This window comes from Crocodylus siamensis, chromosome 7 (assembly GCF_052110815.1).
Source record: "Crocodylus siamensis isolate JL-2025a chromosome 7, ASM5211081v1, whole genome shotgun sequence".
Classification (NCBI taxonomy): domain Eukaryota; kingdom Metazoa; phylum Chordata; order Crocodylia; family Crocodylidae; genus Crocodylus; species Crocodylus siamensis.
In genome coordinates this window covers 51,669,276-51,685,870 of record NC_143401.1, presented here as the reverse complement: position 1 = coordinate 51,685,870, position 16,595 = coordinate 51,669,276, and the positions used below count along the sequence as shown (strand labels likewise).

At 43.1% G+C, this 16,595-nt stretch overlaps 1 protein-coding gene across 5 annotated transcripts in view; it reads left to right on the top strand.

Moving 5' to 3' along the window:
- The window catches only part of CTNNA3 (catenin alpha 3), a 1,496,635-nt gene that overhangs the window by 840,024 nt on the left and 640,016 nt on the right, over nucleotides 1-16,595 (top strand). For all 5 annotated transcript variants that reach the window (XM_090056878.1, XM_090056880.1, XM_090056877.1 and 2 more), the window contains one exon: nucleotides 13,694-13,846. In XM_090056878.1, coding sequence (XP_089913004.1) covers nucleotides 13,694-13,846 — 153 coding nt within the window. The remainder of the gene's footprint in view (nucleotides 1-13,693; nucleotides 13,847-16,595) is intronic.

Sequence of the window (16,595 nt, the reverse complement as noted above, 5' to 3'; positions counted from 1 at the left end):
CCAGGATGCTGGGGTTGGGTGGGGCAGTTATTGGGGCAGGCAGGGAATAGGGCTGAGCAGGGCAACTATCAGGAGGGCTCAGGGTGCAGGTGGAGACAAGGCCAGAAGGTGCAGTTATCTGGGAGACTGGGGGAGTGGGCAGGGCCAGTGGGGGTCCCCCTATGGTCCCTCCCTCCTCCAGCCCCCATCACCCCCTACTTACGGCAGGACCCCAGGTCCAGCTCACTGCGGCTGCCACATGGACAGGTAGCATGCTTCAGCACCAGGGTGAGAGCCAGCCATACAGACGCTCTGGCTGGCTACCAGAGCTTCTCTGTAGAGGACTAAGCCTTCAGTTGCTTCCCTCCCCCCCCGGTCTGGGACTGTGCCTCACCCCGCTTTTTCCTCCCTCGCGGTTTTTTTGATCCCTGAATATCCAGGGCCTAATTTTGCCCCTGGACTGCAAATTTTCAGCATGGGGAATTTTTTTCATTCCCACATGTGCCTCTTGCAGTGCCTCAAAGGGCTTTGAGATGTTGCAAGATGCACATGCATGTTCATGTGGACATGCCCTATGACTAGTTCCACAAATCCACCAGCCACTTCACTGGTAACTAAAGGGCAAAATGAAGGAAGGTTTTGTTCTAACATATCTCAGTTCTAATGGGTGTGTCTCATTTGAAATGGCATGCTCTAGCAGTTTGGGGGTTTTTTAATCATGTTTTTTTCAAATAAAAAGGTGTTCAGTCATGAAAAGCTGGCCAATAATTTTGATACTTTAAATTATTTTATATTGTTTATAACATTATTTATACCACTCCACAGTTGTGCATAGTACTTTTACAAAATATTTACCTGCATGCTGTATTGCTTAGATCACTGGGACCAACTTTTTTGGCAAACATGCCATACAGTAAGCCCTTTGTCCTGTCTAAGTACCGGTCCAATCCCATTCCCCCATCTGATCTGCTGCTCTGCTTTTTGTTCCCTTCTCTATCTGCTGCTGTGTCCCCTGATCCCTTTCAAATGTGCCATGTATCATGCACATAGGATGTCTGTACCATTTCTGGAACTCCTGCCATAGGTTGACTATCCCTGGCTTAGATCAGTACTATTTTTTTATTTTTTTTACCGAGAAGAGTTGTGCCTATTAAGAAAGGGACACCACATTGGGCTCCTATCCATGTGCAGAGAGGCTGTTCTGACACATTGTAAGTACAGTGCATCAGAACAGACTCAACTGAGTCAGCTGGAGTGTGGTAATTACTGTGCTCTGGCAGACTCCAGCATCACATGTATCAGTGTCATAACACTGAAAAATGGTGGCAGGGCACTTTAAAGTTAAGCTTGTTCAATGAGCTTTAGCTCAAAGTGCTCTGCCACCATTTTTCAGTGTTATGACACTGATACACATGATGCTCTGGGTTCTTTTAATTAGTAGTTTTTGGAGCACATGTATAAATGCCCATTCATTCCAATATCTGCTTTTGTGCTTCTTGACATTGTAGCTGTCAAGTCTTCCCTTTCAGTTGTTTCTCATGTATTTTGGATGATTTGATGTACTGTGCATATCTGATTCTCCCATAGTTATATAGTTATTTTCTGGAAGTGTTCTTTGAGCAGCTGTTCCCATATGGGTAGCCTCCTCCTCTGTGATAGCAGTTATGTATGTACTGCAGATTGCATTGTCAATGTCCCTTGTGTGTAAGAGGGAAGATAGCTCTTACAGATAATGAATTTGATTTTTTTTCTGATCTTTCCCCAGTATTGAGTGAGAGAAAATTCAGGTTTCTGCAATCATCAAAGCATTGGTGTCAATAGCCTCCTGTGTAGGTCTTATATCCCCTGATTTTTATAAACTGCTAGAGTTTTTTCTGTATGGTTATTTGACACTTCAGTACCAAATTAAATATGTTCATAGATTCATAGATGTAAGGTTGGAAGAGACCTAAGTAGATCTTCAACTCTGAACCCCTGCCCTGGGTAGGAGAGACTACTGGGCTCATATGACCCCAGCTAGGTAACTATCCAGCCTCTTCTTAAAGACCTCCAGGGTAGGAGTCAGCACCACTTTCCTTGGAAGTTGGTTCCAGATCCTAGCTGCCCTGACTGTGAAGTAGTGCCTTCTAATGACCAGCCTGGACCTAATCTCAAATGACTTATGGCTGTTATTCCTTGTTACTCCGGGAGGTGCTTGGGGGAACAGGGTCTCTCCCATTCCCTGCTGGTTCCCCTGATAAGTTTATAAATGGCCACCAGGTCCCCTCTCAGCCTTCTCTTGTGAAGGCTGAACAGGTTCAAGTCCCATAGCCTCTCCTTATAGGGTCTGCCCTGCTGTCCCCAGATCATATGAATGGCCCTCCTCTGGACCTTCTTGATGCTGGCCACACCCCTCCTAAAGTGCAGTGCCAAGAACTGGATGCAGTACTCAAACTATGGCCTGACCAGCATCTCATAGAGGGGGAGGATCACCTCCTTGGCCCTGCTTGTGATGCATCTGTGGATCCATGACAACATTGCCCTGAGGGGTCAGGCCAATACTCAGGATCTTAATATTGCACTTTTAGACAGGAGGGCATGATGTACAATTGCAAATGTACAAAAAAAAAAAAAATCAATTAGGTGCATACACACGCATACTACCAGCTCAGACACATACACTTTCAAACCAGCCTAGGCACATGCATACCTATTACAATTCAAGCACAATACTATACAGCCCAAAAGTTAGACACAGATTGCTAATTTGTATATCATGCACACAATGCCATTATATATATATATATACACACACACACACACACACACACACAAGCAACTCAGATACACACACATTCAAAAATAACCAGTTTAGGTTCATGCATACTTATCACCAGTTTAAGTCCATACATGTTACACACACCAAATTTAGACAGAATCAGTTACCAGTTACCAACACCTGCACATTCAATACACATATGTGGATTACTAATTTATATACCACACACACACACATCTATATATGTATATATATAGGTGTATTCACTAATTTATACACATACCACCCACCTACACATAAACACAGGTGAGTTCCTAAGTTGGGTGTCATGATGAGTATGTATGTATGTATGCTTGATGTACTTGGGATAACTGGGGAAAAGTTAAGGTGAGAAAGTAAAAGTGTAGGGAGTTAAAGTTACCAGGACTGGGATTAGAACTGGTAGACTACAGGGGCCTGGGCTGAAGAACTGAGGCTTGGGGGTAGCTTTAGGTTAATTGATCTTAATTGATTAAAAGAGAATGCCCAAAGCCTGCAGAACAGGGGACCATGCTGGCACAGAGGCTGGGACTGGAGCCAGAGCTATGGGGAAGCTGAACAGGTAGATGGGGAGAGGGAGAATGGGACTAAAGGGAAGTGTGGGTGTTAAAGAGGGGCTCTGGGTGTGGGGAGACAGAGGATAGCTCCGGGGCAGCTAAAGAAGTTGCAGGAGTGGCATTAGGTGCTGGGAGCTGGTGAAAGGCTCCAGCTGCTGGAGAAAACTGCAGGACAGCTAAGAGAAGCTGGGAAGCTGTGGGGCGGGGGGGGATTACAGAAGGTGCAGGGGAAGCCTGAAAGCAGAGAAATGGACAGCAGAGAATCACAGGAAAAGCAGCATGTGGCAGGGCAGCAGGAAAGCAGAGAAAGGCAGCAGAAAGTCACAGGAAAAAGGCAATAGGAGCAGGGGAGGCTGAGAGGCAGCAGCGACACCAAGAAAGCAAGGAGAGGCTGAGAGATGGCAGAAAAGGGGAGGTGGAATTGGGAGAAGATCGGGAAACTGGCAGAGAGGGTGGGGACTGGATATGAGAGAGAGAGAGAGAGAGACAATAAGGGTGGAATTTAAGATAGGGAAGGGACTGGGATTCAGTAATACATGACCCAACTCGGGGTTGTAAATGACAGTGGTTTTATTGAACAGGGGAGATGGTGACACAATGTCAAATTGGTTCCCTTGCACCCAGCCACCCACCCAGCCACCCACAATGGTAGCAGTGTTTAGAGAGGCTTGGTGCAGGGGCTGAAGTCCACTGAAGTCTAGGAGAAGAGACAGAGACAGAGAGCCCAAATTGTAGGAGAGGGGGACAGAGAGAGAGAGAGAGTCCAAATTGTAGGAGAAGGTGTGCAGGTAATATCTACCTATCCCAGGCTGGAAAGGGGTCCTTGTCCAGTAGGTGTTGTCCAGAGGGGGGTCTCCAGCAGGGCCTTTGGGTGGATAGATGGTGTAGCTTGGTGCTGTTCTAGATGGAGAGGACATCCCACTGGGTCTGTCTTCACTGCCCCTTCTTGTAGGGGCAGATCTTGTGTGACCCTAGTGACAGGAGGCATGCCCAGGCAAGGGTCAGCTCCTGGCATACTGAGCATGTGTGCTCTATGCAGGGATGTGCAGTTTCGGGTGTCTGTAATGGGGAGAGTTGCTGTTTCTGCAGGGTCTTTTGTCTTTCAAATGCTGGTCTTGTCTCTGTCCCTGGGTGAGGTCCATGTTTCCTGGATGAATCAGTGCAAGGTGATGGCCCAGTCGTTACAGGCCATTCAGTAGAGGCCTGCTACCATTGTATTTCAATCATTCCCAATCACACTCATTCATTGCGGAACCAATTTACATGGGAGGGATACGTGACTCATACAGTTGTGACACAGGGGATGCCTGGGCAGAGGACCCAAGATGAAGGCTTGACATATAAAATGGAATCTTGACATGACTTTGGTTCACTTACAAACACAGGCCTAAACCATACAATATCCATATGAAATAATATAAATCAATACAAAAACAATAATAATACAGTATACAACAGTAAAAATCAATACAAACCTAATAATACTACAATAAGAAACAGTGGATATCCAAAACCAAAAACTTGATACCAAAATCAAAATGTTTAAAGCTTATCCTACATCTTAGCTTACTTATCCTTATCTATAGGGAATAGAGAGGGAGAGAAAAAGTCAGAAATGGTTGGGGAAAGGGAGTGAATGCAATAAAAAACAAGAAAAATAAAGAAAAACTGGGGGTTTTGATACAAGAAGGTGTGGTTAGGCTTCCTGACCGCATTCTAACATTGGCAGCCCATGTTCATTTTGGAATTGATAATGACTCCAGGATCTCTTTCTGCCACTTCGCTTTCAAGAAGGGAGTTCCCCGGCCTATAGTTTTGCTACTAGTTCTTACTGCCCAAGTGTAGTACCCTGCACTTGTCAGTATTGAATCCCATTCTATTCTCATTCACCACCCCCTTGTCCAAGTTGCTAATAAAGAAATAGAACAGCGTGGGCCCAAAGAGCCCTGGGGGACTCCACTGCCCAGATCCCTTCAGGTCGAATATGACCCGTCCACCACCACTCTCTGGGTGTGGACCCTCAGCCAATTTGCGATCCATCTGACTGTGTAGGCATCAATGCCAGAGTTGCCTAGCTTTTTAATAAGAATTGGGTGGGAGACAATGTCAAAGGCCTTCCTGAAGTCCAGAAAGACTACATCCACCGTGACACCTGCATCCAATGATTTTGTGACCTATTATAGAAGACAATCAGGTTGGTCCCCTAAAGAACCCATGCTGGTTGCCCCTGAGCCTCATCCCCCCTGCTGGTCCTTCACAGATGTGTTCCTGGAAAATTTTCTCAAAGAGCTTCCCCAGGGTTGAAGTAAGACTAATGGGCCTATAATTGCCCAGGTCCTCCCTCCTCCTTTTTTTGAACATGGGGACCACATTGGCTTTCTTCCAGTCATCTGGCACCTGGTTAGAGCACCATGAGTGCTCATAAAGCCGTGCCAAGGGCCCCTCGATAACCCCTGCCAATTCCCTCACAACCCCTGCCAATTCCTTCAGCATCTGGACCTGCTGATTTGAACACGTCCAGTCCCTCCAAAAGTTCCCTAACTCAGTCCTCCCTGACCCAAGGCCTGGTAGAGTCTCTCTTGAGTCCATGCTGAATCTTGGTGGGGGAGTCCTTGGTCCCTACACAAAAAAATGGAGGCAAAGAAATTGTTAAAAATACCTGCCTTTTCCTCTGGTGCAACTACCAGATTGCCTAGCATATCCTGCAGGGGCCCCATGTTACCCGGTGCTTTATTCATACTCCCTATGTATTTAGAAAAGGAATTTCTAAAGCCTTAGCTTTCCTAACAGCCCCCCTACAGACCCGAGCGATGGAGGTATACTCCTCTTTGGTGATAGCCCCTCCCTTCCACTGAGTGTATGCCTCCTTTTTAGTTTTCAGGCATTCCTGCATGCCTTTGGTGAGCCAGGGGGGCTTTTGAGCACTTTTGCCCCCTTTGATTCTCGTGGGGACTGTCACCCCTTGGACTCAGTGGATCATCTCCTTAAGGAATGTCCACTCATCTTGGACACCCCATTCCCCTACCCTCCAGGACCCCAGTGTCTCTCCTACCAATCTCCTCAACTCATTGAAGTTGGCCCTCTTAAAGTCAAGGACTATTGCCTTGCTGCAGCCCCTTGACACCCTGCGCTGTATGGTGAATTCCAGTAGGCAATGATCATTGTCGCTCAGGTGTCCTGGAATCCGCTCACCAGGTCATCGCCTGTGGCCAGGACCAGATCTAACAGGGCATTCCCCCTGGTGGGACTGTGTACTTCCTGGGTTAAGTGGAAGTCCTGTATCTCAGCAAGGAACCTTCATGAGCAGTCCAACCTGGCTGACTGCTCCTCCCAGCAGTCAGCCAGGTTGACTCCCCTTTTCCACTTTTCCTGTTTTCCTCCCCTTCTACTTCCCTACTGCTCTGTCTCATTCTATCACCCAAGGAAAGGGGAAAACCTCACACCTTAACCAAAATACTTCTCTGAAATCACCCTTACTCTGACCATAAGTCAGGCTACTTGCAACTTCTTTCCCTTTCCAATACTGTATAATAATAGTATGATAAATTTGCCTCCCTTAAAATGGCTTCCCCTCTATTTGCTTATGTTTCTTTTTGCCCACTTGTAATTCTTAGTGTTGTGCCTCAGGCATAGTTCAAAATAGATCCAAAGCAATAGGAGTTGCTCACTTTGATCAGAAGAGAAACTAAAATTATTTTAGACACTACCAGAATTTTGAATTTTGGTATTTTTAGTTTTTCTTTCATGTGGTATTTGTTCTGTCTTTCTATAGTTCTTCAAAATTCATCCTTGTAAAATAAGAGCTCCATAGTCTTCAGGAAATTCAAAACAGCAACAATATTTATAATGTTTTCTATAAAGTGGCCAAATTATAGCATCACTTAATAGATTTCTAGATTTTAGGGTCAGAAGGGACTTCCGTAGGTCATCAAGTCTGAACCCTGCCCTGGGCAGGAAAGAACGCTGGGGTCAGATGACCCCAGCTTGGTGCTTCTCCAATCTCCTTTTGAATCCCTCAAGGTAGGAGAGAGCACCACCTCCCTTTGAAGCCCATTCCAGATTCTGGCAATCCTTACTGTGAAGAAGTTCTTTCTAAACTCCAACCTAAATCTGCTCTCTATCAATCTGTGGCCATTGTTCCTAGTTACTCCAGGAGGTGCCCTTGTAAATAGATCATCTCCTATTCCCTGCTGCCCTCCCCTGATGAATGTATAGGCAGGCACAAGATCACTTCTCAGCCTTCTCTTGCAAAGACTGAAGAAATCTAGGTCCCCTAGTCTCTCCTCATAGGGCCTTGCCTGCAGGCCTCTGACCATAGGAGTGGCCCTCCTCTGAACCCTCTCAAGATTTTCTGCTTCCCCCTTGAAGTGTTGTGCCCAAAACTAGACACAGTGCTCCAACTGTGGCCTGACCAGTGCCGCATTAGAGAGGAAGCATCACCTCCCTGGACCTGTTAGTCATGCATCTGCTAATGCATGATAAAGTGTGGTTAGCCTTGTTGATCACTTCATCACATTGATGACTCATGTACATCTTGGAATCAGCTGTGACTCCAAGATCCCTTTCCACTGCTGTGCTGCTGAGAAGGTAATTCCCTAGTGGTCTGGAAATTTGGTGGCAAGTGAGTCGCAATTAACATTGTCACAATTCCCCTGTTCAGACATTTGGGGATGAATGACACAGCTCTGTGGTCCAAATCTAGCCTCAGGGCCAGGGATTGAGCACCCCTGCCTTAAATGATGTTCTGAGACACTGTACAAGTACAGAATGATATACAAAATTAGGACCTTAGTATGCAATACACTAATTATTATATTATTGTATAGTAAGGCATGATAACATTAATTACGGACTGATGCATAATAAATTAAATGGGATACTGTAAGTCCCAATGTCTGCAATGCTGAAGTCATTTGGGAATATTGCCTTTGACTTGAGTAGAGGCAGAACTAGACCATCTCACAAATGCATTATTGCAATACAACAGAAATATGGTAAACTGAATGACAATTAAGTAACACAGTCAGTTATGGATAGCATGGTTGATTTGATTGGTAGCTGATCCAAAACACATCTATCACAGCAAATGAAAAATCATAAGGAAGTTCCATGTCTTTTTTATGATGAGCATTGTAATTATGTTTGGCAAGTTCAGCACATCTCTCTTCATATATAAAGTAATAAAATAGATAGGCATATGTATTTATTTGGAATATTACTGTCTTAGACCACAATCTTGTGGTACATCCTTTGGCTTTAATGCTAATATTCTTGTTGGCTCTGGATTTAGGACCCAATTGCCTTGTTCTGGGGAAGGATCTACCCTCAGATTGACCACTACCTTTCCATTTGATAATAGGCAAATTTATTGATATACAGTGATAACAGAAAAGAAACAATAAAACCAATCCAAAAATTCTATATACTACCAGCCCTAGGGCTGACATCAGAGTCAGGATACATCTGGCCAGGATGCAGGCTTCTCTCTGAGGCTTCCTCTTAGGTGTCAGATATCAGCATGTCAGCAGTCTGGAGGTGGGATTCCGAGGCCCATACCTCCCATCCGGTGGGGTGGATGAGAAGGGCTAGTGGTGTGCCCTCTATCCATGGTGGCCTCAGGGACCCCTCCTAGGGACAGGGATAGGGAGGAGGAGAAGAATGGGGTGGGACCCAGGAGGAATGAGGGGGAGGACTGGGGAGAAGGGATCTGGGTGGAGGATCCTTGATTACTCTCAAGTCTCTCCTTCCCTCCTTATGACTCCTGATGACTCTTGGTCTATATATACATACATACATATACACACACAGAATATATATATATATGCCAATATATGCCAATTCACAAAAATCAAACCTTTAAATACTAGGGCTGTGTGAAGCTTTGGGTGCTGATTCGATTCAGAGGAGATTCGGCCTGATTCAGTGGCTGAATCATCAAATCCAAATTGAATTGGGGACCAATAAAAAGGTCCAAATCAATTTGAAGCTCTCTGAATCTTTGGAAAAGGTTCCAAAGTATTCAATGATTTGGGCAGTCCCTGCCAGCTGCAGCAGGGAGCTGGAGCTGGACTTGAAGCTGGTAAGTAGGGAGTGGGGGAGAGGAGGCTGGAGGAAAGGGAGGGGGCCATGGGGGGACCTCTGCCTGCTCCCCCAGCCCCACCAACCCCTGCCTGCCCCAGCTCCTGGTGCTTAAAAAAAAAGACTTGACTCACCAGGTGCTGCCAGGTGGGTGGGGGGGAATCCCTGCTGCCCCTGACTGCCCCACACTGTATGAGGGGCTCTATCACAAGCCTTCCTACCTCAACTCCTCTCCCAGACCCCCCACAGCTGCCCCACGTGCCCCAGCTCCAGCTCTTTAAGAAAAAAACAAAACAATGCCCCCCCTGGACTCATGAGCTCCTGCAGTGGCTGTGGGGTTTCAGGGGACTTGTGGAAGAGCCCCCACATGGCACGGGGAAGCAGGGGGCAGTGGGGATTGCCAGAAGTGGGTTGTCATGGGGATTACCCCCTGCCAGGCAGGAACTGGTGAGTCCAGGATTTCTTGGGGATATTTTTCCTTAAAGGGCCAGAGCTGGGGCAGGCGGGCAGGGGATGGGCCTGGGTGATTTGGAGATTAGGCAGCAGCTGAATCTCCAAATCAGATTTGGCTGAATTGATTCAGGGCAGTGATTTGAATCATTGAATTGAATCACTGTTCCCTGATTTGGCCAAATTCGAATCTGAAGCTAATACTAGCCACATCGCACAGGCCTATTAAATATCATTCATAAGCTATCAACTCTCACACATACAATTAAGTATGTCTCTTTGCATGGATAGTGCCTTAATGTATTTAGTTGTTGCTAGTAAAATGTTTTTATTCTCTTTTTATTTTTCAGTTGTTAAGCTGCAGAGTAAATAATTTTAGGTACTTGGTGAATATGTATGCTAAGAAATCAATCCTGCAGTGGGATTTGATAGCCTGAGCCTCTTTGTCTGGGCAGCAAGCTAAGGAATTCAGGCCACATAACATTATAAACTGAATCCAAATAAATTGGAACCCCCCCCAATTTGTCTTGAATTTAGTCTGACCCAATGCCTATTGAAGTCAAGATTTTTGGCTAGGGATGTCAGATGGCAAGTATTTGCCAAAATTGGTGGAGGAATTTTATTTAAATCTTGTCCTGTCAAACACAAAAGTTATTCTATTGTTGCCCTGTGGGGTCAGGCCAACTCCCAGGATGTCAATATTGCGCAGTTAGACAGGAAGGTGTGACACAATCGCACATATACAAAAACACAAATTAATTAGGTGCGCATGCACATGCACGCACACACACACACACACACAAAACCAGCTCAGGCACATACACATCCAAACCAGCCCTAGGCTAGGCACATGCATACTTATCACCTATTCAACCATATACATTATACACCCCCAAAATTAGACAAAAATCAATTTTCCATACCTGCACACTCAGTACACATACACAGATCACTAATTCATAAATCATGGACACAATGGCATATATATACATACACACACACACTCTTCAGTTCACACTGGTGAGAGAGAAAGGGTTAAAGTGTAGGGAGTGAAAGTTGCCAGAACCAGGATTAGAACTAGTGGACTAGAGAGAAGCTGACTGAGGAACTGAGGCTTGGGTTTACTTTAGATCAAGTGGCCCCAGGGTTACTTGAGGTCACTAGTGAATGGGAGGGGAATAAAAAAAAAGCCTGGTGGCAAGGAGGAGACAGCCAGAAAAGAGAGAGACAGAAACCTGGGAGCTTGGGGCTGGAAACGGAGGCAGACAGCTGAGATATTGGGGAGGGGGGTACATATAAGCGGTGGCAAGGAGGAGACAGCCAGGAAAGAAACTGAGGCAGAAACCTGGTTGCTCAGGGGAAAAGGAGAAGGCAATGGGGATAAGACAGTGGCAAAGAAACAGGAGGTTTGGGGGCAGAGGAGATCAGGACAGGTGTTGGAGGTGGCAGTGAGCCAGAAGCAGGAGAGGGAGAAATGAGCCTGGAGGGACAAGGAGCAGAGATTGGAGCAGGGCTGAATCATAGTAAAGTAAAACCCAATTCAGGGGTCCAAATAACAGGTTTATTAAACAGAAAACACACTACACAGGCCCATGAAGTTATTGGTTCACAAGTGTGTGTGCACACACACACACACACTCACAAACACTCACAGTGGCAGCAGGAGAAATAGACTCAGTGGAAGTGTTGGAGTCCAGGTATGGAAGAGAAGCAGAGTCCAAGTCCTTGGTTGAAGAGAGGGTGGGGGGGGTGATAGCTACCTATCCGGCAGAGCCTCTGGGTGGATAGGTGGTGTGGCATGGTGCTGGTCCATATGGAGAGGGCATCCCAAGGAGTCAGTCTTCACTACCCCTTTTTATGGGGCAGACTACCTCTGATCTCCTATGGGGAGGGCCTGTCCAGGCAACATCAGTCCTGTTCCAGAGGGTTCCTTCCAGGTGTTCTTTCTGAGCATGTGCAGCTTTGGCACAATGGTGGGTTGCCTCATCTTTTGTTTCTTGAATGCTGAGGGTGGTTCCAAGGGCTGTGTCATTGGTCCAGGTATTGGTGTTGATGGTTTGTGCATTCGGAGGGAGCTATTTTTAGATCTACTGCCATTGTCTCTCAAGCACCCTCATTCATCCCCATTCATTCAGGAACCAAGTTACATAGGAGGGGTAGGTGTGAATCAGGTTACACAACCGGGAATGGGGATAAGAGGGAGGCTTGACATTACAAGATGGAAACTTGACATGAATTATGCTATCTTACATATATAGGCCTAAAACAGTAATCACACAATATAAAAGCAGTAAAAAAAAATAAAAATAAGTAAATAAATAAATCAATACAAACTTTATGATTATCATGTATAAAACACTGGATATCTATATCAAAATAGCAGGGCACTTATTTGCAAAGAGGGGAGAGAAAAATAAAATTTACTACCTAAAATAAAATGTTAAAACTTATCCTACATCTTAGCTTACTTATACTTATCTATAGGGAATAGACAGGGAGAGAAAAAGTCAGAAACAGTTGGGGAAGGGGGGGAATGCATTTTAAAATAAAAAAAGAAAAACTGGGGGTTTTGCTACACTATTAGCACTCAATTTGGATCTATTTTCTGTATCATGTGAAGGCTAATGACATAAAAAAGTCTATTTTTCACACTTGCTCATGCTAAACGTTCATATAAAAATGCTGGAGCTAGAACACTGTAGAAAAGTACTAGTCTGGGGAGTGAACTAAATTCTGCTTATCAGTTTAAAGGATCTTTTTCTTTTTCCCTGATGCATTCAATATATTTTATATTCACTAATAAAAAGCACAAATAAGGATATGTATTACATTAGGGACCTTAGTGCAATCAATAATTTTATTTACATCCATGTAATATTTTAATATGTGTACTTCCTAGAGTGTGATCACAATGACTCATTTTTCCATGTAGAATAAGAACCTAGAAAATATACTCTGAGTGGAATAATTCCTTAACCATTAGTTATAAGCTTATATGAAATCTAATTTAAGAGAACTAATTTGTAGCAGAATGATACACTTGTTTAATAATTTCAACAAGAAGTTCAAGAACAATTAATGCAAATTAGGAAAATTGGACATCAGACTCATTTATTATTCTCCTTGCTCTATTACTCTATTATTAGATGGCATAATGGGTGATCTCATTGCTATAATTACCATAAAAATCTACAGTTTATCCAATCAAAATATATTTTTGGGTCTCCCAGCAAGGTAGAAAACATTTGGTTATTTTTGCAGTTATGAAAATACATTAAGTAGAAGATCTTGTATATAAATGAGCGTAACCATTACACTAGAATGCTTTTTTGTAAAATGGAATATCCTTCTTTCCTGAAGTCTGCTTTTTAAGGAAAAAATGGTGAGAAGAAGAGAATCAGTTCAGTTTGGTAACAAATCATTTTTATTCAGCAGCCTGTCCCTATTCAAGACAGAATTTAAATATAGGTTTATCTCCACTGATTTCGATGGTATTTATTTTACACTTGTTTTAAAATGCTTTGCTGAAGTAGGAACATAATAAAGTGCATGTATGCATATGTGTCTACACACATAGGTAAACAATATCTTCCTATAACACCCTTAAAATTTAGTACTACTTTTTGAAGTAGGTAGATTGTAGTATTAGTAATTTCCATTCATATGCTACAGTTCTCATAAGGATACCAAGAAATGCATAAATACTGTTTCTTGTCATTAAGATTATAAAATATTCGTATACGATTATAGCATTTGGTATAATTAATAGAGATAAGCATAACACACTATATAATATGATGTATTGATAGACAGATGGTGATTTATTTTACAGCTCCGTAAAGCTATAATAGACCATGTTTCAGACTCCTTCTTGGATACCACTGTTCCACTTCTAGTTCTTATTGAAGCTGCTAAAAATGGAAGGGAAAAAGAAATGAAGGACTATGCCGCTATTTTTCGAGAACATACCAGCAGGCTTGTAGAGGTAGGTTTGATGGATCTGCATTGGATTGAATATATCTGATAAGTGACCACCTACTGTACTTTTTCTTTTGCTGTCTGATTTGATAATATAATTATGTATGGTATTTCAGCAAAGAATAAACAGCTAAGTTCAATAATAACACAGGCTTTCTACTTTTACGTCATGTATACCTCTAAGTTGTAAGTTTATGTGGTCTTATCCACACATGACATGGAAACCAGTGGGCTTTTTCTTCTGTATTGAAATCAAAGAGAGTTTTTTCACAGAGGGGTCCTTTGTCATTGGTTCAAATGTATGACCATAACAAGGAATCCTTTGCAATCATCTGAAACTATACAAGTGGAAATACCATGTTAATGTTAGTTATTGTTTCTTTCCTCATTCTTAATATTTCTGCCATTCAGAGATATATGAAGTATACAACTAAACATTCTGATTTAGAGAATGGCATACAGTTTAACTCTTTGAGTCTGTAAGTTGACACAGGTGAGTGGAAGCCTATAGCTATATGGAGCCCAAAGTTCAAGGAAGGGTAAGGAGCTGTCTACATGGATTGTATGTGTTCAAAATAAATTCATTTTTATCACAAAATAATTTTATTTGTAAAGAACAAAATATATAATATTTAGGAATGTGCAGAACAGAAATAAATGAGTCTTGACGCTCAATCCTGCAAGTATTTATTTATGTAAGTGAATAAACTTAAATATATACCTGTTGACTTAAATGAGATCCTTCAAATGGTTTAAATTACTTGTGCATGTGTGCACTAGAGCTTTAAACATTAAATAGTGGAAATGCCAAAGTTGTGGTGTCACAAATATATTACTTCAAATGCATGCAGGGTCTGTGCTACTGATGTTTTACTTTTCTGTGCAATGTTAGTAATGCAAAAAGGAGAGGATTTTTCTTTATAGCTGGAAAGTGTTTAGTAAGATGTTCTGTCTCAAAACCAGAAAAGTTCATCTTGATTGATTTGCGGATAATGAAAGATAAGTAGATACACAGGTGGCTAAAGTGGAAGGAGAATATTGTATTTATGTGTTTTTTCACATGCTCCTGTAATTAGAAAATAAGGGTTACATTTATCATTCTCTAGTTCAAAAGAATGTCTTATTTATAGTGTGCTACAAAATAAAATATAAACTAAGCATTTTCCTAAATCTCCAAAAAATGACCATCCATTTCTGGGTACCTAATCTGAGACTACCAGGCACTGCCTGATTTTTTTGGAAGCAGCAGAACACTTAGCCTTTGAAAATCAGGCCTTTTATACAGGGAGTATAACTGAAAATTAAGCTGAACCAAACACCTAGTTTGAATCAGTATTTGGACTTGAACTCAAACCAGAGCTGAACTATAATATGTATTATCCTACTAAACTTGATAAAGGTTCAGCCTTTATTAAAACTATATACCTGGGCTGAAAAGGGGGAGTGCAGATGGTGTGGTGCATCATCCCATATAACACAACAGGTATTATTTTCCAGGTAAAAAGAAACTAGAAACTTTACTAATATACTAGGGGTCTAGGGGTATATTATTCAGTTTAAGATTGAAACAAAACAAATATAACTTTGGAATGAGTTCACAACAGTCTGCAGAGCTGTGGAATAGGAGGAGTGGCAAAACGTAGGGGGTGCATGGGGATGCACATGCACCCCCTGAGAGTGCTGGTGCACCCCCTGTCAGGCCACACTCCTCACTCAGGTGACGGGCCAGGGAATGCGAGTGCCAGATGTAGCCCTGTGGCCACTTCTGGAAGCCCCACAGCCACTTCTGGGAGTGCAGTGGCCACTCACTGGTTGGTAAGTTTTGCTGCACAGGGATGTGCCCCCTGGTCTGCAAGATTGGCCAGGGGAGGGGAAGCTCCTGGTTGCTGACTGGCTCTGGGGTGGGAGGGGGTACATGCCCCCTCCACTGAGGCAGTACCAGTTGCCCATGAATAGGAGTGATATTAAAAGAAGCAGCAAACATATGGCAGAATTGCAGAAGAAAGGTTAACTTGACAAGTTGAACATCAAGACCATTAAGACAGAGGCTTGATAACACCTGTAGAATGAAGAGTTCAGAAGGAATAAGATACATTTTAATGAGCCATGAATTCAATTGATGCTCTTACCTCTCACTGCTGCCTGAACAGAAATGCTGTTGCCACCGCCAGGCAGTTGTTTTTAAACTTTGGGTGGAGCAGGACTCAAAGTGGCGTACAAGTGCATTAGTGCACCCCCTCCCCACATCTGCCCAGACTACATATAAAAATGTTTTTTCCTCAAACTAAAAACTGCTGATTGATTATGATACACAAAAATAAAATAACATATAAACATGAGATTGCTACCAGAAAAGCATACCCCTCAGCTCTAGAGAATTCTTAGTATTTTCTCTAAACTTGCAATTTTTTGGTTCTTTAGTTTTTATTTACAGGAGAAATCAGTTAAATGCATGTAGTTAGCTGTAAATACTACTGCTTTCTCAGTTAGTGGACTCTTATTCACAAACCCTATTGCCTTACAATTGCTTTATGTTGCACTAACCGTCTAGTTTCACATGCCCATTGCCAAAACTTGATTAACACTTCATATAGTTGTAAGCACTACATTTTCTCTGAAATGTCGGAACAAAATGGGAACAGATGGAGACCAGCCCACAAATGTAAAGGGAGAGGGGGAATGTGGGGATGAAGAAGAATAGGAGTTGCCTGTGCTGTGTTTATTTCTGACAAACTACTTATTGTCATTGACATCTC